The following is a 21,722-nucleotide window of genomic DNA, read 5'->3' on the forward strand; positions in this document are numbered from 1 at the left end:
GCCAGGCTGAGGGACCCCACCAGTGCATGAATCCGTGCACCAGGCCTCTAGTCTATCTATACTAATAAAAGGGTAATATGCAAATTGGTCATGGCGCCCTCACAGTAACAACCAAACAGCAGGCTGCGTGGGGCAACAAGGCCAGCAAGGGGGTTAGTGAGGGATGACCAATCAACTGACCAGCAGGCTGCATGGGGCGACAAGGCCGGCAGGGGAGGACTGCGAGGGGTGACCAGAATGGCAGGGGTCAGTTGGGGGAGACCAGGCTGGTGGGGGGGCAGTTGTGGGTGACCAGGCTGGAGGGGGAGCAGTTGTGGATGACCAGGCCAGCAGGGGGGGCATTTGGGGGGTGACCAGGCTGGCAGGGGGGGCAGTTGGCGGTGACCAGGCCAGCAGGGGGGAAAGTTGGGAGCAACCAGGCTGGCAGGCAGAGGCGGTTAGGGGTGATCAGGCTGGCAGTGGGGGCAGTTAGGAGTCAGCAGTCCCAGATTGTGAGAGGGATGTTTGATTGTCGGTTTCAGCCCAATCCCAGGGGTCCCAGATTGGAGAGGGTCCAGGCTGGGCTGAGAGGACACCCCCATGCATGAATTTCATGCACCGGGCCTCTAGTATATACAGTATATAAAAGCCTAAGTGAACCACCGACCGGCCAACCGGCTGACTGGACTGTAGCTATGACACGTAATGACCACCAGGGGGCAGACGCTTTGACTAGTAGCAATGATGCACACTGACCACCAGGGGCAGACACTCAATGCAGTAGTGGCCGAGCTGCAGTGACTTGGTAGTTGCGGTTCTCAGGTGACGCACCAGGAACCAGAGAGGAGGGAGGCCAATTTCGGGGTGCATATCTAAGAACTGACCTCTCATAATCCGGGACCCCTCAGGGGATGTTGGAAAGCCGGTTTCAGCCCAATCCCCGCAGGCCAGGCTGAGGGACCCCACTGGTGCACAAATCCGTGCACCGGGCCTCTAGTATAGCAAAACTGTCATGGGCTGAAATGTGTCCCCACAAAATTCATGTTAAAGTCCTAATCCCCAGTACCTCAGAATGTGCTGTATTCTGGATAAAGGGTCTATATAGAAATGATCAACTGAGATCATTAGGATGGGGTCTAATTCAATATGACTGGTGTGCTTATAAGAAGAGGAGGTTAAGACATACAGATACACATGGAGGGACATCCATGTGAGAACACAGTGAGAAAACAGCCATCTACAAGTCAAGGAGAGAGGCCTCAGAAGAAACCAACCCTGACAACACCTGGATCTTAGACTTCAGACTCTAGAAACGTGAAAAATAAATTTCCTGTTGTTTCAGGTATCCAGTCTTGTAGTACTTTGTTATGGCAGCTCAAGCACACTAACGTAACAAAACCAAGGGAGTAACTCTCCCATCATATTCACAGGTTCCATCCATATTCAAGGGGAGGGGAATATAAAGGCTTGTACTGTATACCAGTCAGTGGGATTCTTGGAGGTGTCTGCAAAGTCTGCCTATCACAGCTGGCAATCCCCATCAGATCCTTTTTTTTCAATTCAGCTGGAAGAACTGGTTTAACTTCTGCTTGTTTCATTTTACTGATTTTTCTATTCCTTTCCCACTCAACTTTTAATCTTACTTCTGGTTGGTTCAAGGTGTGTTGGGACAGAAGCGTGAGCCCAGAGCACAGGATGAGGACTGTGTCTCTAACTAGATGCAGAAGAAATACTAGGGGGAAGAAGGTGTAATGCAGTCAGTCTGTCCTACATCCAATTTTCAGGAAAGAAATTCTATATAATAAAAGGCTAATATGCAAATAGACCGAACAGCGGAACAACTGAACAATCGAACAACCAGTCTCTATGACGTGTGATGACCACCAGGGGGCGCATGCGGAACATGGCAGGTGTTGGCCGCAGTGGGATGGTGGAGCTGGTGAGCGGGGGCGCTGGTCACTGTCATCAGGGCAAGCCTCTGGTGGTTACCGAAAATCCTTTGCTCCCACGTGCCGTGGTCCCGCCCAGCGCTCGCACCTGCTGCTGGCGCTGTCAGGGAGTGGCAGCGGGAGCAGGGTTGCCAGCAGACAGGGGACCAAGGGCCGCAGTGGGAGGGGCCAGGTAGGGGCACAGAGGATGGGCCGAGACCCACCCCTGTGCCCACCACAGCCTCACAGCCCACAGTTCCTTTCAAGGTGCACGAATTCATGCACTGGGCCCCCTGGTGGAATATAAAAATGTGAACAGACTTCATTTTTCAAAGCCCCCAAAAGATTCTCATTTTCTACTGTGAATGTTTTAAAGCAACAAAATCTGGCCATGTAACATTCATTTTTGTTTAAATATAGTACATATTTCTGTAGTTTACACATAGCTGAGAAAATCCGATTCTGTTTCTACTCTTAATTCTTTCTGGTTTTCTGCATAATAACAGGCCAGACCTGATGGTGTTGCTGATAATTACACAGTCACACAGTAGAGTAAGGTTAAGTAAGAATAGTCCCATCTCTGGCCTTTTTCCTTGTATAAGTGTTCCTGGACCCAGCTTCAGGCTGCCTCTTGCCACTACATTATTGTCTTCAGAACATGTTTTAAGTGGAATCCTAGCTGAACAACTGCAGTTGCTACATTCTGTGAGACCACAATAAACAGGAAAACCCTGGGCACCACATCCACAAAGAGCACAAGCAGCTACCCTGCTACTTTGCTGTTTGCAGGCCTAGAGCAGGCCTCCCACGTATCCCAGTGTTTCCAAAGAATCCCAGATGCCTGGTAAGGGGTGGGGGTAGGGAGTGATTGAGAAAGAAGGTGTTTGGGGCTTCAGAAAAGAATGCAGAGTCCTGGGAACAGAGAGCCACAGGTACAGATGGGAGAATTTGATGACTCTCCAACTGTTTCAGTCTTTTTCCTGACAAAAATCTGGTACAGAGGGACTGTGCTGGTATCTTGCCCGCTTACTAGGGGCCAAGCCCTCACACAGCTGTAAGGTCTGCTGGAGGATGCCCCTGCCCCTGGCTCTGTCTTATCCTGACACCGACATTCGTTCCATGCCCCAAGGTGCATGCCTCCCATCCCTCCATTCATATCTATGTCTATATATACCTACATATCTGTAGCCTTAGCCATATCCATATCTCCATATACAGTATATGCAGGTACTTCATATTGCCTTATTCATTTAACAAATTTGTTGAGCCCTGCAAGAGAACATTACTGGGAGCCTCCCCAGTATCAAACCCTTTCCTCAGGATGGGCACCCAGTGGCCTCATTTAACCAATATAATCCAAAGTAATTAATTTGGGACTGGGCACTTGTCCATATATAAACCCAACAATGCTTTGGCATTGCCTTACCAAAGTGATTGTTTCACGGGTGGGCATGTAACCTGAATTAATTCAAAGTAAATTTCAGGAGGTTTACTCAGGGTTGGTAACTGTCTGTGGTAAACTGATTGAAGCCCTGGAATGGCTGCAGCCATTTTGTCATCATGAGGGGGAGGGCAGCCTGAGGACTTTGTCAACACATTGAGAAGGACATGCAGAGAGGATCATAGAAAAATGGAGTGGGAACCCTAATTAAACTGTGCCAGTGGACTAGTCCCATCTCTGGCCTTTTTCCTTGTATAAGCCAGTTTGAACTGCATTTTTCTGTTAATTGCAGTTGACTAAAACAAGTGCTAAGCACTGGGGATTCTGTGGTGAATAAGACAGTGCCTACCCTCCTGAACTTACATTTCAGTGGAGGGAGGTAGATAAACAAATAAACATGGTAATTTCATCCAATGTTACATGTTGTGAGAGAAATTAGGGACTTGCAACTTTCGATTATGTGGTCAGGGGAGCCCCCTCTGGGGAGGTAACATAAGACTTGTGATCAAAAGGGTGAGAAAAAGCCATTCCTGGAAAGATCTGGGTGGAAAGGCACTGGGCAGAGGGAACAGCCAAAGCAAAGCTGTGAAGTAGGAGTGAAGATGGGAGGTTTGGGCAACAGAAAGATCCAGCAGGCTGGTGAATATTGAGCAATGGGGAGCGAATGAAATGAAGTTTAATTGGCCTCACTTGCAGGCTGTGTATGAAGTCTGGATCTTACTCTTGAGTAAGACTGGCAGCTATTTGGAGGATTTTGAGCAAAGGTATGGCATTCCTGATCTAATTTTTTAGAGAATTTATTGGAGTGACATTGGTTAATAAAATTATGTTTCAGGTGTACAATTCTATAATACATTATCTGTATATTTTATTGTGTTCACCACCCATCATCTCCTTCCATCACTATTTATCCCCTTTACCCTCTTCTACCTCCTCCAACCTCTTGTTCCTCAGGTAATCATCATACCGCTATGTCTGTTTTTTGTGTTTTTTTTTTTGCTTAATCCCTTCACCTTTTTCACCCAGCCCCGCAGTTCTCTTCCCTCTGTCAGCTGTCAAACTGTTCTGTATGAGTGTTTCTATTTTGTTAATTATGACCTACTATTTGTAAAGGCATCTTCAAGCTGCTTTGTGGTGAAATGACTACAGGAGCAAGAAGAGCAGCAAAGAGCAGTCGGAGGCACCAGGTGAGGAGTGAAGCTCATCTAGACCCAGATGGTAGCAGTGAAGATGGCAAGAAGTAGACAGATACAGGGAGTGTTAAGAGGTATTTGAAGCCCATTCACCCCTAAACAAATTTTTCAAAAAGCCACAGGGCAAGCTGCTTTCTTTTCTCCATTGCTATGCACATTCTGATGGGCCCATTGCAAATAGGGTCTACCGGCCCTTCCTAAGTACCCCTCAGAGACTCCCACCAGTTTGAGCGCTCTGGTCTACATTTACCACATAAAAGCATGACCTTGACAGCTCTGTTCATATTCTATCCTATATAGTAAGTGTAGTATGCAAATTGTCCCCTCAACCGGGAGTTCGTCCAGGAGTTCAACCAGGGGGCATGGGAGAAGGGAGTACCCAGCCAGCAGCCGCTAGGGACCCTACCAGTGCACGAATTTTGTGCACTGGCCCTCTAGTATGGTATAAACAGAGAGGCAAACAAATGTTAAGAAAACAATGAGTTTAATAAAATTACTGTTAATTGAATCAGGACACATCCAAGTGGCATTACAAACACCTTCTTAATGACAACAAATGGCAAATTTATACAAATTACAGGCTAGAACATAATGAATACAAAATCCATCCAGAAACCATGTAAAAAAGCATCACATAACAAAAGCAAATCTGATTCAAGTGGCTAAAGAACTCAAGCCCCGCATTTTGATAATTGCAGTTTTCAACGTTAGCGCATCTAAAGCCTGCCCCTGGTCAGGGCACTAGTCAAGACTACAGCATCTTCAATGACTAATGATTTAAAGATTCTAACACTTTTAAGCATTGATGTCAAGAGACATCGGGTAAAAGGTTCACTATGCAAAACTCAAGAATATGTGAACGTTCTTTGCAAACTGTAAGGTGCTGTGCAGATGTTGTTAGCTATTGCTATTATTGTTCAGTGAGATTTCACTGAACCTGAGAAAAAGGAAGACTAGTCTGTGTAACTGACAAATATGACTTGTAGAACATCTTAAAAAGGAACGTAGATAGTACTTTTAAGTACACATAGCAATAAAACTGGCAAGAAAAGTGTGGCCAGGAATGATGGTAATTTTAGGAATTCCAGATTATTTTAATAAATATATAAGGGTTTAAGCTATTCATAGGTTACAAGTAATATTTATCATTAGGTTCCCCAAGTCCCTGAAAATAAGTTATTTTCTCAGGTGACCCTTTCCCCCTGCAAAAAAAAAAAAAAAGAAAAATATTGTCAAGTTATTAATATGCTATTTTAGTCCAGCTCTTGCAAAATTTATCTTAAATATGAGTTCAGTCTGAATAAAGTTGTACTTCTTCGGTGGAGGATGCAAAGTGCTTGATGGCAGAGAAATCCACTGCTGACCTAAGACAAGTGACAAAGTCGGCACCATAGCTGAATCACTTATAAAAGGGGCCTAACAACACTCTACAACTTCACTAGAGTCACTCTACTTCATTGGAGCATGAAGCAATAATCATGAACTGGTCTGGAGATAAGAAATACATACTAGATATGGTTGAAACAAGATGTTTCATGTACCTTCAGCTTCCATTTTCCTTGGGTACTCCTTTATTTGTTTTTACTGGTCTCCTTGGGTACTCTAGATATATACATACATTTATGTAAAAATGGGAAATAAACATCAAACAAGTCAATCAGTTGTCTCTATTGGCAAAGCTGATGAGATTTTTATGGTTAAAACAGTCCAATTATTACAATGCATTTCAGTTGGATTCCCAGGAAACACAGGTGTGGTTTTTTTTAATGAAAGGTTTAAATTTCCTCAGTAACAACTCAAAACTGAACTTTGCTGCTACATGTAAAATGATATCCACTTGAAGAGCTAATGACATCAGATGCATTCTACAGCAGACTTTTCAGTTTTCAGCATAATGAGGAAATGAGATTATATTCTGGGGAGGTGGGAGGCAAAATGGAGGTGAGGTGAAAAAGGTAATGTGTTACAGTAAATGGGGTTAAATCAGTAGCTTGTACTGACATTCAAGTTACACTTCCTAATTGAGGTTATTCTTATAATTAGTTTTCAAATAATAGTGAACATATTCCTATCTTAAAACATTTATAAGGGCTCAATTGTAGCTTTTCTTTTTATACATCCTGAAGTATGTACACTGTGCAACAGAAAACCAGTGAAAAATAAATCTATATATCAAATACCATGTTATTTCAACAGCAGCACACTAAAAAGATAACAGTTGAAAACAAGTCTATACTGTAATAATCCTAAATATTAACACTAGCATCAAAGTCTAAATTTCAAACACTTGGTACTTTTTCCAAGAGGAAATTACAACTGCTTGAATCCCTGGTTTAAATACTTGCAGAAAAATACCCATATAATTATCTACTCAGCAAATGTATGAAACAAAATAATCCAACATGGGACATTAATATTTTACAAACAGTATAATATCCCAAAAGTACAAGAAAAAACATTGGCATTATAGAAAAAGAAATTAAGTGGACAACAATTCTAAGTGCAACATGGCATCTAAAAGTGGGGACCATCTAGAAATCTACCACATAATACCCCAGACTCAAACAGGGGCATTCTACAATTTTATATTAAATTTGTACAATTTTATACTAAAACTGTAGTCTTTTTTTTAAGAAAGCACTTTACATTTAGAATAACTGCTTATAGAAGACATTAAACTACAGACAATATTTAATTCTAGGCAAGAATACAATTCTGCATTAAAAATGGGGTGAACAAATTGGTAATGACAAACACAGCGAGAGGCATTGTATTAGAAATTAACAATAACAGGAAATTTGAACAATGATATACCTACTTGAGACACCTACCTGAAAGAATAAAGGTACAATGTAGTTTTTTTGTTTTATTTGTTTTTTAGAAAATGGACACTAATCACTCATGAAAAAAATGCAAATAGCTGTCAGGAAAAGTTGGTGGAATTTGAACTTAATCTAAACTTCTAGTGAGTATCGAACTAGCATTAAGAAATGCATACAAGATGTAAACCAAAGTAGTGGTTATCTCCAGATGGCAAAATTACAGGGTACTTAAATTTTCTTCCTGTTTTTATATGCATTTTCTGGGTTTGTTTTCATATTGCATACAAGTAGTACCAAGTGGCTAGAAAGAACCACACACTAAAGATACTAAAATAAAAACACAAGTCTTTTTCTATCAGAAAGGGCCTCAAGAATTATCTAATTATATATATCTGGGATATATTGACTCTGATTGAAAAGACTAGATTAGAAATCCCAAGAATACCTCCTGGGTGATAAAAACAATCTATTTTCAGAATTGTTCACATTCCCTAAGTATGCAAAAATAAACATTTAAATGTAAATTCCTATCATATACAGTATAAAAAAAACAGTAGGAAAAACAAATTTAAAGGCAATTTACACAAACGTGGTAATTAAAGCATAACTTCATTGTTGAACAAGAGCAAAACAGCTTATTAAAGAGTTGGTGTGAAAGCACAGGCTGGCCTGCAAGGAGACAGCTAGCTCTGCTTTGCCATCGAGATCCTTCAATAAACCAGTTCGTGTAAAATGAGTGGTATTCAGCCTAGTTTCCCCATGAAATAATGTAACGAAAGGTTCCTATTGACTAGGGATTATACTTTTTTTGAAATTTCTCAGTGACACTCAGAATAATTCCAGCATTAACAATTTAAGCAGTTTTCTATAGGAATTTACAAACCAAAATCCAATGACTTGGTACTTTCATGATAGTTAGGGAAAGTATTTCAACAAAAATAAAGTTTAGATTTGCTTCACTGTGTACCTTATTAATATATCCAGAAAAGTAACATGCAAAACCAACTACAAGAAAAAAATGTTATAGAATGTTTTTGTTGTAAAATATTCCCAGAATAATGTGTAATTAAACATAATTATTTGCCACCAATTTAATTTTTTCAAATTTTCATTTGGAAATGAGAGGCTTATAGTTAAAATAGATGATGCAAAGCACTGTATCAGAAAGATCAAAATTTACACTAGTCAAATGTGACTCCTTAAGGATGGATTTTAACATGTTCTTTCACCATAATTGAAATAATCAGTCTCCTGGATGCATTTGCCATTTTTAAAACAATCTAACGCTATCAAAAGGTGATGTTCACTTTAATCCTGTTTGCCTTCACGCCACTGTCGTGAACCTTCATTCCAGGCCACATAGACAAAGAGGGCCAGCACCACGTGGACAGCAACCACGGCAACAATAGCAGCATAAAAATAGCTGTCCCTATTGGACATCCCAAAGGCACCTATCAAGAGATAAAAGTTTTCATTTTATTCCAAAATTTATCACAGTACAAAAAAACCAAAACAACAAAGCATACTAATTTTTATTAGCTATATTTAATTAATCAGGGAATTAAAAAGTAACACTTTGGGTGGTGATAAAACAAGTATTCATTTAAAGATTTAAATACCTTATACACGAAAAATTATTTTGAATGAGAACTGTAATTATCACTTCATCTAAGGACTCTGATACAAAAAAGTGGACTTTATTTCCTCTTCCTTCCAATGTCTGCCACCAAAGGTACATTCCCCCAAAATTCCTCCTCCCATGACAGCCAACTTTTGCTCTCAAAGGGATATTAAAAGAAAGAATCTGCAAGCTATTTCATAGAAAACCATAAATGATTATGATGTCAAGCTGAAATAACTATGAGTGATGAAAATATTCATTTCATGAAGTAGGACTCATTCAGAGCAACATTATATTTGAAAAGCAAAACAGACGAAAGAAGCAAACTTAAGAATACCCAGTCATAAAGCACAGAACATTAATTATAGTAATATGTCTATAAAAATATAATTACCTTCAAAAACGTAAGATTTAGTGGTGAAATATAACCCAATAGGTACAGTGATCATTAAAGCTGTGAAGAACAGCAGAGTCTTCAGGGTAGATGCTAATGAACTCTCATTTCTGGAATAAAGTAAACAAAGAGAAAATCAGAACCTGCACAGCCACTTCCAACCCTTCTTGTGTCTATAAACACTATAAGTACTCACAGAGAAGACTCTGGAAACCCTGCTTCTGCCTTGAAAGCAGTGGCCAGAGGAAGAGGAGCAGTCAGAGACTCAAAACTGAAAGATCTTAGAGACCCAGCTGCAGGCCCATCTCCAAGAGACTGTCATTCATATCCAGTGTAAGAGGAAGTATCAAAGTGTGAAAGTAGTTTGTAATCTCCAAAGTGCTATGCAAATGTACACTGTAATTACAGAATTTTGGAGGTAGCAAGGGAGAACATACACAGAAAACAACTAATGGCTAGTACAAACAAGGAATGAGAATCTCCAAAGAAAAAGCAGTCTAGAACAATCAGGATGCAACTGAGGAAATTCACTCAAAATTTCTTTGTAATTAAATAGCTATAGTACAGTTTAGATGGTCTTCACATAACATGGATGCATTAAGTTTGAATGTCAAAACAGTTTCTCATCACTGAATTCTATTTGTCCACAGACTATTTTAAAACCAATATTCTAATGGAAAAAGTTTTGTTCCAGAATACAATAAAACTACTCTGAAGAATGTAACCAAGTTTTAAAATTATATATGTAAAGAAAAATAAGTCCAATAAACTGCTACTTAAAACATTAACAATATAAAGATTAATAGAGCATAAACTGGATAACATAAAAATGTCCAATAATAGGAAAATGATTTCACAAATGATGTACATCAATATATGGAAACCTTAAAAAGAATTTTGACTATTATTCACAAAATATTCATGTGACAAATGAACAAGGCAAATTACAGTGTATTATGTATGTCAGGGGTCTGCAAAATAAGGCCTGAGGGACCAACACTCATTTCTGTAAATAAAGCTTAACTGGGACATGGCTACACCCATTTGTTTATGTGTCATCTAAGACTGCTTTGGAGCTGCAAAGGCAGAACTGAGTGGTAGACCATAAGGCCCTCAAAACCCTAAAATATTTACTATCTGGCCCTTTACAGAAAAAGTTTGCCAAGCCCTGATGCTGTTTTACCGACTTTTTAATGTCGGCATTTGTCCTATGCATTACAAATGAGCAAAACTATTGAAACTGAGCTTCAGTAAGCTTCCAGCAACCCTGAACACATACACACCACCTGATTAATTAGCAAAATTCAACCCTATAGCTTTAATCATTAGTTTAATTAAGGTCCTTTTTTCTCCTTAAATCGAATCATCCTCAGACTACTTAGCACACTTCTAACTTTATGCTCATAGTCAACACCTAAATTCAATTCTCTTTCTGGTAATCCTCAGCTAGAGGCTCATTTTTATGTGTTACCTTTAGGAAAGAGACAGCTCAGCATTCAAAGTCCCCCCAAAATATTCTCCCCTCCAGGCACCTTTCCTGATTACACCCTGAAAAGAGTCATTGCTCTCTGGGATCCAATCACACTTTGTTCATACCTCATATGACAGTTTGCTTCCTATATAGTCCTGCACATCTCTCTGTATCTCTAGAAAACCCAGGCAAAGGAGTTCTTATAACTGTATATAGAATTAGCAGGAAGGTTTCTGACAGCCCCAAAAGGAAGGGAACATCACAAGTTTATTACAAACTTTTTTACTGTGCAATCCATCATTAAATAAAAGTTATGAGCCCATACCCCATACAGGCATTTTGATGTTTTAAATAGTTTATAGACATATTATTAATACAGTCTTTAAAATATAACACATATGCAAAATGGGTACTAAAAAGATATTAAGATTTATGTAGAAGTTCTAATATTTTCTTTCCATACTTCAATAGATCATCTTTAAACATTTAATTTAGCATTTAACACTTTGGTGATCACTATACAATTCTCAACTAAAATGCATGAGCTTCCTTAAACTGTTTCCTAGTAGTAAATTTTTAGAGGAATTTATTTGTGTAATCTTCTTGACGAATATGAGTGTCTGCAGTAGTTCTATAAAAACACAGTCAGCATTTGGCCTCTTTTTGTGGAGCCTCCAAAAAAACTTGACTTTCAGGGTGTATCTATGGAGCGTTCAAGTATGGGTTTTAGGGATGTAAAGTTCAGATTATTTAGCCTGATAAAGAAACAAAGCTTAAGAATCTAGAGAAAGGGCCAATTAACTGGTTCTCTTATTCTTTAGATTACTTCCCTTGAATATCTATTATCTGACCTGGTTTTGAGAAAAGGTTATTATTGAAAAGAAGATGTAATGCCATAAAAATGTTTTAAAGCTAACAAAATCACTTCTAATTCTACCACCCAACATAATCTTTTATTTTCTGCATGTTAATTTCTAGCCCCACACACTCCACATATAACATATCTTAAAAATTTGTAGTTTATCTTCAACTCCTTTCTCTTTACCTTAAACTCCAAAAATTTGACTCTTATTCTGGGTTGTGACCTCACAAATATGGGACTAAGTATAAAGTTAGGCATACAAAATTTTGAAAACTAGCAAACTTCCTCTAGTGCTTAGAGGACATTTTCTCCTTGGCTTCCAGACACAGCCCACTGCAGCTGGCAGTTCTGCTAGCTAGCACAAGGCAGCTTGGGTACAACCAGTGATTTATTCTTAAACAAAGCAACTGATGGCATTCAACTGATTTCTCCTATGTGTCTTTGACTGGGTGTTACTGACTTGTTAGAAAGGAACAATGTGGAAGTCCAGAATTAAAGTTGGTCTCACACAAAAGAAATAATGCAGGTGAACCTTATTGTGCCCCACTTTTAAAACCACTCAAGAGTTTACCCCCTTCATATAAACTTCTGCAGCAAACACTAAGCAGATAACAGAGCTTACAACGTCCCCTTTTGTGGCAAGCAAGACTTCTACTCCTAGTAGATTTCACTGCAATTTCCATTAGGAAACACGAAAACCAGTCTAGGAGAGATAGAGTGTATTTTAAGTGTACTTAATGAAAATACCTGTTGGTATCCTTACTAATAAAAGTAATAATAAAAAAAAAAACCCTACACAACACTATATTGACATTGTGAGAGGGGGGGAAAAGAGCACAAGCTCCAAAAATAACAAAATTTAATGTCACAGTGAGCTAGGTCAAATGCCAGCTTCAACACTTATCGTGTGGCCTAACTGTGATATTTGGCAAGTCACTTACCCTGAGTCAACTTCATCTTCCTTAAAACCAGGGAAACTAAGTACTTTCTTCATTCTGATAATGTTTGTAATAAAGCACCTATGCTGAGCTTGGCACACTATAGGTCAGCACTGAATGGTAGCTAAATCCATTCCCAACCTATAACCTACCGAGGTACAGAGGTACTGTTGGCTGGGCTAGTTGGCCAGAACCACCTGCTCCCTTAAACTCCTGCTCAGCTACCATCCCCCATCCTACTGACTCCCCACCAGAAGCAGTCTCACACCAGGGACAGCCCTTACTCCCTTTCATTCATTTATGCAGCACTTATTAAGCCCCGATGGTGCAGGCCCTGTAGGGGACACGGAGATGAAGAAGGCCGGGCTCCTGTCCTCAGGGGGCACCCTGTAGTGGGGAAAGAGATTGCAGACAGCAAGAACGCAATATAGACGACAGTGAGAAGAAATGCTAAGACAGAAGAGCTGTACGCCGCCGGCCTATATCGTCCCATAACCCCGGGTCCCTTGTTCCCGAGCGAAGGGCCCAGGCCAGGCGTGCAAACGCTGCCGGCCCCAACCTCCTTCCCCGCTCCCCCACCCTACAGCCGGGCCCCGAGGGTCCAGACCTCACACCCACCACAGGCCGGCCCGTTCGGCTCTGCCCAGCTCCGGGCCCGGGCCGGCCCGGCTCGCGGTCAGGGGCCCCCTGCCCAGCCCGAGCCCCGCTCTCGACTACCTGACGTCGGGCAGCTGCAGCGCGTTCAGCGCCGCTTTATCAAAGCGCTCCATGGCGTTGCCACCCGCAGCAGGACCTCGCAAGCGGACTGGACTCAGCAGCCACTCTCAATTGATTTAAACCGCGAGCGGTAGAGGTAGGCCGCGACGGAAGTGCCGGCAAGCGCTGGGTGGCGGGACGCTGTGCGCATGCGCGGCGCACTGTGGTGACGCGAGTTTCGGCGGGCGCCGGCGTTCACGTGACTTACCGGACTGGGTTCCTGGGCGTGCGCCCCGGTGGGGGCGGTCGGTGGTCGAGGAGCAGCCCGGGCGAGTAGCCTAGCCACTCCACGTTGAGCCTGGACTTGCCTCGCAGCATGGTTCTGCGGGGCTCGCGGCGCTCTTGCCGCAGCCCCCTGAGCGTCAGCGAACACCTCCCGTCCGGGTTCCGGTCCGAGCCCCTGTCGCAAAGCTGCGGTTGCGAGGCGACAGGAGCAGCTGAGCCGAGAGGAGGGACGTCCAGGCAGACCAGTGTGGTGCTAGGCAACCAAGCAGATTCCGATGACTACAACAGAAAAAAAAAAAAAAAAAAGCAGTGCACTTTATTCCCCAGCCCTTGAGCAAATGCCTCATTAATTATTACCCACAGTGAAAGTCCAGCCTTGGGAAACTGGGAGGAGTTAGTTAACACTCACCGGAGCCCGTAAAGCTATAGAATGTCAGGGCTGAAAGAGCCCTTGCTGAGAGTAACTGTTCCAGGCTCCACGCTGATGACCCCAAAGTCCACTTAAAGTTAAAAACCTATTTTGCAGCTGCTTCGAAAGCCGCCAATGAGACAACAGGGACTCAAATAGTAAGGGACAGATGGGCCTCCCGGGAGGGCGGGCCTCGAAACCCGAGAATGTATAAACGAAAAGGGTGAGTAAGCCTAGGGTCAGGCTTGACAAACTTAGGCTGTCACTGGCTGCTAATAAGAGGACAGCCCTTACATGGTCAACTCCTGGAAAGGGCCACTGACCACATATCTATTTTCTGCACCACATGGACACAAACACCACATTTGAAATAATGACTAAACCAGCAGCTTAAAGCTTTGTTAAGGACTGTGTACTGTGCAGCAGAAAGCCAGTCTTTGAGTTCAAATTTAATAATCCCTCTCTGGGCCTCATGCAGACTCTTAGGGGCATAAGAATCAGCTAATACCAGAACTAGGGCAGAATTAGAGAGACTCTAGCTCTGGGGTTTGCAAATCTCTGGCCAGTTGGCCAAATATGTACAGCCAGCCTGCCTACCACCTGTTTTTCTGCAGCCCATGAATTAAAAATGCTTATTCCATTTTAAATTATTTTTTAATGAAAAGAAAAATAATATATTGCCACATGTCAAAATTAGATGAAATTCAAATTTCACTGTCCATAAATAAAATTTTATTGACACTTAGCATGCTCATTCATTTGTATTGTCTATGGCTGCTTTCATACTACAACAGCGACAGCGTTGAGTAGTTATAACAGAGATTCTTACCATCCACAAAGCCTAAAATGTTCACTATCTGGCTCTTGACAGGAAAAGTTTGCTGGCCCCTGCTCTAGCTAATCACCCAGTAATGAGTTCCTTGAACCCCTAGGGATCCATAGATGTAGTAATGAGAGTTCTGAGAATAATTTTCAATATTAAAAAAAGCACCCACCAATGAATGTATTTATTGTATGTATTTATTTGCTATAAGGAATCAACAGCTACTTAAAACATCACCTTTCTTTGATGTCTGGCACTAATTACATCACATTGATAAGGTAATACTGGTTACTGCATGAGGAAATACACATATTTTTACTAAACCAAAATAAACTATTGTATACTTGGCTGATTAAATATTTTAAAACATAGAATGAACACAAGAGGAGGGGTCTTTGCTTTGTGACTTTGTGTATCTCCAATGCTTAGAATAAGGGCCTGATGTATATTTGTTAAATTAATGAATTGGGTCCACAAGGGGGGAAAGAGCAAAAGGGTTATTTGTAGAGAAAAGATTGGAAACCACTGATGTAGTTGTATGAGCTTGCTAGGTCTGCCTTAACAAACTACCATAAAATGAGTGGCTTAAACAACAGAAATGTATTGTCCCACAATTCTGGAGGCTAGAAGTCTGAAATCAAGGGGTTGGCAGAGTTCGTCCCTTCTGAAGATAGTGAGGGAGAATCTATTCAGTGCCTTTCACCTAACTTCTAGTGGTTTATTGGCAATGTTTGGTGAACCCTGATTTGTAGATGCATCCCCCCTGATCTCTGCATTTATCATCCCAGGGAATTCTCCCTGTGTCTGTATCTGTGTCCAAATTTCTTCGTTTTATATTTTATATTGGATTGGGAGCCTACCCTACTCCATCATGCCCTCATTTTAATAGTTATAACTAAAACGACCTTAAATCTAAATAAGATCACATTCTGAAGTACTGGGGGTTAGGAGTCCAACATAGGAATTGGTGGTGGGACACAATTTAGGAAACTGTGTCCTGGAAAGAGAAGGGATTTGTCAGAAGTCATACATTTACCTGGTGGGGCCTGCCTCCTGGTCAGCACTTTTACACTTGCACATTAGCAGCCTGTGTGACAAGTTTCGTGATAACTTAGACAAGAACCAGTCATAAATGAGATTTGATGTGGGACAAAATGCCTGGCTAATCTCATTTATATATTAATCATTTTATTTAAATAAACTAAAACTCTCATACCTTTTTTTTTTCTTCCGGACTTCTACACTCTACCCACACTTACTATGAGCTCACTGAGGTGGAGATCAAACTTTTATGATAAACTAAGAAGCTGTAAGAGAAAGAAAGAAATTAGCCAGCACTTGGGCCCCTCACCAAAGTCCTGAAACCTCCTACCTGCAGCAGCTGCTAAATAACTAAAAGCCAGTGAAGCCCAAACAGAGCCGTTGCCATGGGAATAAAATGGCATGTCAGGCAACTGTAAGTTGGGCCTCCCTTATTCCTTTGAGAATCAGAAAATGATTCTCAGATGGAAAGAGCCTCAGTCTGGCCTTTTAATTTAATTTAATTTAATTTAATTTATTTTTTAATTTAATTTAATTTATTTTTTTAGTTATTTAGTTATTTATTTTGGCCTTTTCATTTTAGTTGAGAAAACGAAAATCAAAGGATGGGAAGTGACTTTCCCAAATTCACTGGATCAGCAAAGGGATTAGAAAATTTAGAGTTCCTAACTCTCAGTCTAGTGTTTTCTTCACCATAATGTTTTAAACCTCAGTTCCATAACCCAGTGATATGGAAAGTGTACACCCAAAGTCAGTTTGGCAACATCCCCAATTTTCTTTATGGACTCCCAAAACCATGACCCTCCCCCCCTCCCCCCAGCCCCCAGCAGTCTCCAATTGGGTGGCTGGCAGTGGGATAGGATCAAAACGGCCATGCTTAAAACACCAACTGGTACTTTCTGAAACTGATGCATGCACAACCTGGCATATTAAAAGCTAAGCCATGAGGAAAATAGAAATAAGCTTCACTGTACAATCAACAAAACTCACGCTTAAAAAAATGAGAAAGACAAACTCTGGCTTCTTTATAAAGAGGTGTGATTTTTTTTTCTTCTAAAAATAAATATGGATAAAATATGCCCTCTGGTGAAAAAAATAAAAACTTAGTTCCACTTCTAGAAAAAAAAATAACCAAGGAGTTTTGGCTGGGGGTTATTTTAGTAAAAACTTATTTTGTTAGGACCCCCTGGGCAATGAAATGCAAGTTTTACTTAAGGAGAGAATTTTTCCTTGAATCCATTATCTCATCTTCATTGCCTCAGTCCACCACCATTACCTCCAAAACCTGTGTCAGGTTTTTCTTTTTACAGAGACTATTCACAATCCCTACAATTTATTTACCATCACCATTTCACAGATAGAAAGACTGAGGCTAAGGAAAATTTGGAAGTTGGGTGAAGACTAAGGTGATCAGACATCCCGCTTCTGGCGGGACAGTTCCGATTTTTTTTTAACAATTTGTCCCGCGTCCCGCGGCGTTTTAAAAAAGTCCCGATTTTTTAAAAGAATGCACGACAAGCTAGGGAATGGCGGGAGAACGGGAAGGGAATATACGGTTTTCGGCGGCCATGCGGCTATTTAGCCAGGATATGAGTTTTATATTATTTTTGTTAATTTTATAATGTTAAACTTTAATAATAACAAATAATTGTTGAGAACTGATTATCGAGAACTGCTTATCAAAGTTCGCATTGTTGATCAGTTGTTAGAATTCGACCACCATTGTTTGGACTTAATGAACAATGGCATTTTTTGGGATTGGCAACGATGAAAACATTTTGTAACTGTCTCTCAGACGATACACATCGTACTGCGTGCTAGTAAACTAGTTAAACAAGTGATGTCATTACAACTCAGCTATTCAGATAATTTAGGTAAGTAATTTATTTATTTCATAAATACATAAATTTTCTTGAATTTAGCTGACAGTACTCGTATTATTTATATTTTATAGTGGCGGCAAAAAGTCTAGCACCAGCCTTGAAAGTGACACTTACGACTTACGTTACGGCAAATTCATGACCTTTTAAACAACGACAGCAATCTACTAAAAAAAAATTCACTCAAATGAGAAATATGCCAAAGAATAAAATAATACTATACATAATTTTTTATTTATTATATTTGTACTAGAGGCCCGGTGCATGAAATTCGTGCACGGAGGGGGGTTGTCCCTCAGCCCAGCCTGTACCCTCTCCAATATGGGACCCCTTGAGGGATGTCCGACTGCGGGCCTAAACGGGCAGTCGGACATCCCTCTCACAGTCGGACATCCCTCTCACAATCCAGGACTGCTGGCTCCCAACTGTTTGCCTGCCTGCCTTCCTGATTGCCCCTAACCGCTTCTGCCTGCCAGCCTGATCACCCCCTAAACCACTATGCTGCCAGCCTGTTTGCCCCAACTTCCCTCCTCTGCCGGCCTGGTCACTCCTAACTGCCCTCTCCTGCAGGGTTGATCACCTCCAAGTGCCCTCCCTTGCAGGCCTGGTCCCTCTCAACTGCCCTCCCTTGCAGGCAGGGTGCCTCCCAACTTCCCTCTCCTGCTGGCCATCTTGTGGTGGCCATCTTGTGTCCACATGGGGGCAGGATCTTTGACCACATTGGGGCAGCTATATTGTGTGTTGCAGTGATGATCAATCTGCATATTACTCTTTTATTAGATAGGATAGAGGCCTGGTACAGGGGTGGGGGGCAGCTGGTTTGCCCTAAAGGGCGTCCCGGATCAGGTGGGGGTTCCCTTGGGGTGTGGGGCGGCCTGAGCGAGGGGCCTGTGGTGGTTTGCAGGCCGGCCACGCCCCCTGGCGACCCAAGTGGAGGCCCTGATATCTGGAATTTATTTTCCTTCTACAATTGAAACTTTGTAGCCTGGAGCGGAGCCAAGCCTGGGGCTCCCTTCGAGGCCGGCCGGCAGCCATTTGTGTTGGGGTTATAATTGAAACTTTGTTGCCTTAAGCGGGTGGGCCTGGCCAGGGTGTGCGAAAAGTTTTGCTTCCCCTGTTGCCGGCGGCAACCCTGGCCTGCTCTCTTAAGCTCCATTCTGCCGCCATTTGTTTGAATTTGTTTACCTTCTATAATTGAAACTTTGTAGCTTGAGTGGAGGCTTAGGCCTGGCTAGGGCAGGTGGAAAGCTTGGCTTCCTCTGTTACCTAGGAAACCTTGCTCTCTGTGGCTGTAGCCATCTTGGTTTGGGTTAATTTGCATACTCGCTCTGATTGGATGATGGGTGTGGCTTGTGGGCGTGTCGGAGGTATGGTCAATTTGCATATTTGTCTATTATTAGAGAGGAAATTATACTTATGTTGAAATTTAAAACAATATATTACAATACTATTTTTGCGTTCTATGAAAATTTTTGTTGCTCCATATAGACCACATTTTTAATCAAGAACACCCCCCCCAACCCCACCCCCCGGTCAACGGTGTCCCGCTTTACCAATGTTAAAATCTGGTCACCTTAGTGAAGACCCCATAGGGCCCCTTATCTCCTGACTCTCAACCATTTCCCTAAAATTTACATTAGGCCACTTTTCCCATCTCCATCTGCAGGAGAGCTAAGTTAGCATCTTAGAGCTAATGAAGGGTCTTGCTAATGGAGTCAGGGAATGCTTGGGGTCCATGACTGAGGATTAGTCTCACCCACCTGGACTAGGAGTTAAGACTTGTAATGCACTAAGTAGAGCCGGTGGACCTTCTTGCAAAGCAAAATTAGGCGCTGGGGAGCAGTAAACCAGGCCCCACCCCTGCCCAGCGTGATGCAGGGTCAGCCTAGGGTCTCAAATCCCCTGGCACATCATGGGGTTTGTTACTGTCAGAAGAACCATGGCCCGTGACATGCAGCAGGGTCCCAAAGTGAAGGATCCTGGCTCCAGTGCTTTCCAGATGGGCTTGCCACCTCAGGCTGTGCTATGGGAAGGGGTACTTGGCAAGAAAACCCCAAGGACTGATGTGATTAGGATCATACCCCAAGATATACACATGCTGTGCTCAACAAGGGCTAGGGGCAGAGGTGACTTGAGACCAGTTGGTTGAGTGAAGAAGAGAGTGCCAGCACCCAGAAAGTAAAACCAGGGCTCCATCAAACCCCATGGTTCAGAAACACTGCCCATCACTGAGCTTGCAGCTAGGCGCTGAGATCTCTGGGTCAGGTTTCTAGGTGGTCTTTCTGTGAGCCAAGCAAGTGGGGTGGGGCAGGGGCCAGGCTTGGGTGGGCTAAGGCCCCTGAGGTCTGAGTGCAGGGTGAAATCTGAGTCTCCAAGTGTTCCCCACCTATGGAAGCTGTCACACCCAGCCTGAGCTGCACTACCAATATTCTTTGAATAAAATTAGTTGGTTGGGCTTCTAGTGTCTCCCACTAGACTGTACACTAGTACGGGAGAGGTGGACATGTCTGGGGCCTTTTTCATCTCTGTACTACCACAGCACAGGGCCTGAATATGTGCCCTCAGTCAGAGTTGCACTGAGAATCCTGCTAGGGCCACTTCTTTGGCTCCCCTCACCCCACTCTCTTCTGTTTCTCTGCTCCCTAAACAGTGCTGAGAGATTATTAAAGCCAGAAGAAAAGGATTTAGAAGATGTTTCCAAAGTGATTCCCCTAAGAATCTTGGCAGTACAGAGCTGACCTAGTGCACTTAAAATGCATAAGGGCCAAGTTTCATTCCTCCTCATCCTGCCTTCCACCCTCAAGGCTCTCAGTACCCCATTGTGTAAAGCCTGAGGGAATCTACATCTTCTTTCAAAGAATTATGTCCAGCACCCCCTTGTGGTGGACAAGCTGGTACTCCAGGTCTGAGGAAGGCAAGAGGCCATGAGAAAGGAGCGGGCTTCCTGGAGCTGTTCAGGGCCTTTCTCAAACAAGAAGGCCAAAATTTGTGCCAAGAAATAGGTGTTCTTTGGAAAATCGTGATTTGACAAAGTTATGTGCTCAGTCCTCTGATTCCTGGTCAGGCCGAGATGTGACTGCATGAGAATAGTAGTTAAAAATTCAGTACTGGAAAGTCCTATGCCAAGAAGGTACCCTGGCAGCCTCCTGCCACCCACTTTACCATGGGAGCACGTCACTGGCATGTACTTTATCACATGTCACTGGCATCTGGCTTTCCACATATCTGAGGGCCTGGTCAAGGTGGCCATCATTTCATAGCTCTCCTGTAAAAAAGGCCATGAACCCCATCAGACAAGTTAGAGCAAATATTGCCCTGGAAATGAGTGGAGCAGTGGAGACTCGCATCATCGCAGAACTGCCAAGTGGTGATCTAGTGTCTATTCTTCCTCCAGAAACAAGAAACTCAGTGTCTCTAAGACAGCCAGATTGCTCATTGCTAATCATTATTCAAAATTTAGTTTCTTATTTAATTGCTTGTTAAATTTTTGGTTACATATTTATGAATGCCTAAATATTTAGTTTTCCTTGTTTTATTACTTTTATTAAAAAGGCGCCATACCATATGTTGTCTCAGTAAATAACATATGGGATTATTTTGATGAACAGAAGTTCTTTATTGTAGCATATTTAATTTTTTCAGTCTTTTCCCTTATGGTTTGTATTTATTTGTATCTTGTTTAGCTATCTTTCCTTAGAAAGTTTTAGTCATTGCTTCAGGTAGTGCTGGATTAGGTCATTGCAATAATTTACTTGTTAATATTGTATAGTATAAAATTTTAACTGAGTGAGTTGAATAAAGTAATCCTGAGAATTTTCAAGGTAAAATACTAAGAAATATTTTATTACTCTTTTCTGTTACTTTAAAAAAACAACTGTCCTTAATTGTGTTTTACTTAATATATTTTTTAATAGCCTTGACTAGAATCTGAGGCAAACC

General features: G+C 42.0%; 1 protein-coding gene across 1 annotated transcript; it reads right to left on the bottom strand.

Moving 5' to 3' along the window:
• Positions 1 to 5,008: 5,008 nt before the first annotated feature.
• VMA21 (vacuolar ATPase assembly factor VMA21) lies at positions 5,009 to 13,528 on the bottom strand. Its single transcript, XM_008158711.3, has 3 exons — positions 13,367 to 13,528; positions 9,379 to 9,488; positions 5,009 to 8,814 (listed from the first exon to the last, which is right to left on the bottom strand). Exons 1-3 carry the CDS (start codon positions 13,417 to 13,419, stop codon positions 8,672 to 8,674), a joined length of 306 nt encoding a protein of 101 aa, XP_008156933.1. The 5' UTR covers positions 13,420 to 13,528; the 3' UTR covers positions 5,009 to 8,671.
• Between the last annotated feature and the right edge of the window lie 8,194 nt (positions 13,529 to 21,722).

The sequence above is a fragment of the Eptesicus fuscus genome, chromosome 1, assembly GCF_027574615.1.
Source record: "Eptesicus fuscus isolate TK198812 chromosome 1, DD_ASM_mEF_20220401, whole genome shotgun sequence".
NCBI lineage: Eukaryota > Metazoa > Chordata > Mammalia > Chiroptera > Vespertilionidae > Eptesicus > Eptesicus fuscus.

What these genes read in the sequence shown, in the direction of transcription:
- VMA21 (XM_008158711.3), bottom strand. Translation starts at nt 13,419, where the DNA reads ATGGAGCGCTTTGATAAAGCGGCGCTGAACGCGCTGCAGCTGCCCGAC. An exon ending in CTGCAGCTGCCCGACGTCAG is followed by an intron (nt 9,489 to 13,366) that starts GTAGTCGAGAGC and finishes ACTTTATTCCAG; the next exon opens with AAATGAGAGTTCATTAGCAT. An exon ending in TAAATCTTACGTTTTTGAAG is followed by an intron (nt 8,815 to 9,378) that starts GTAATTATATTT and finishes ATCTCTTGATAG; the next exon opens with GTGCCTTTGGGATGTCCAAT.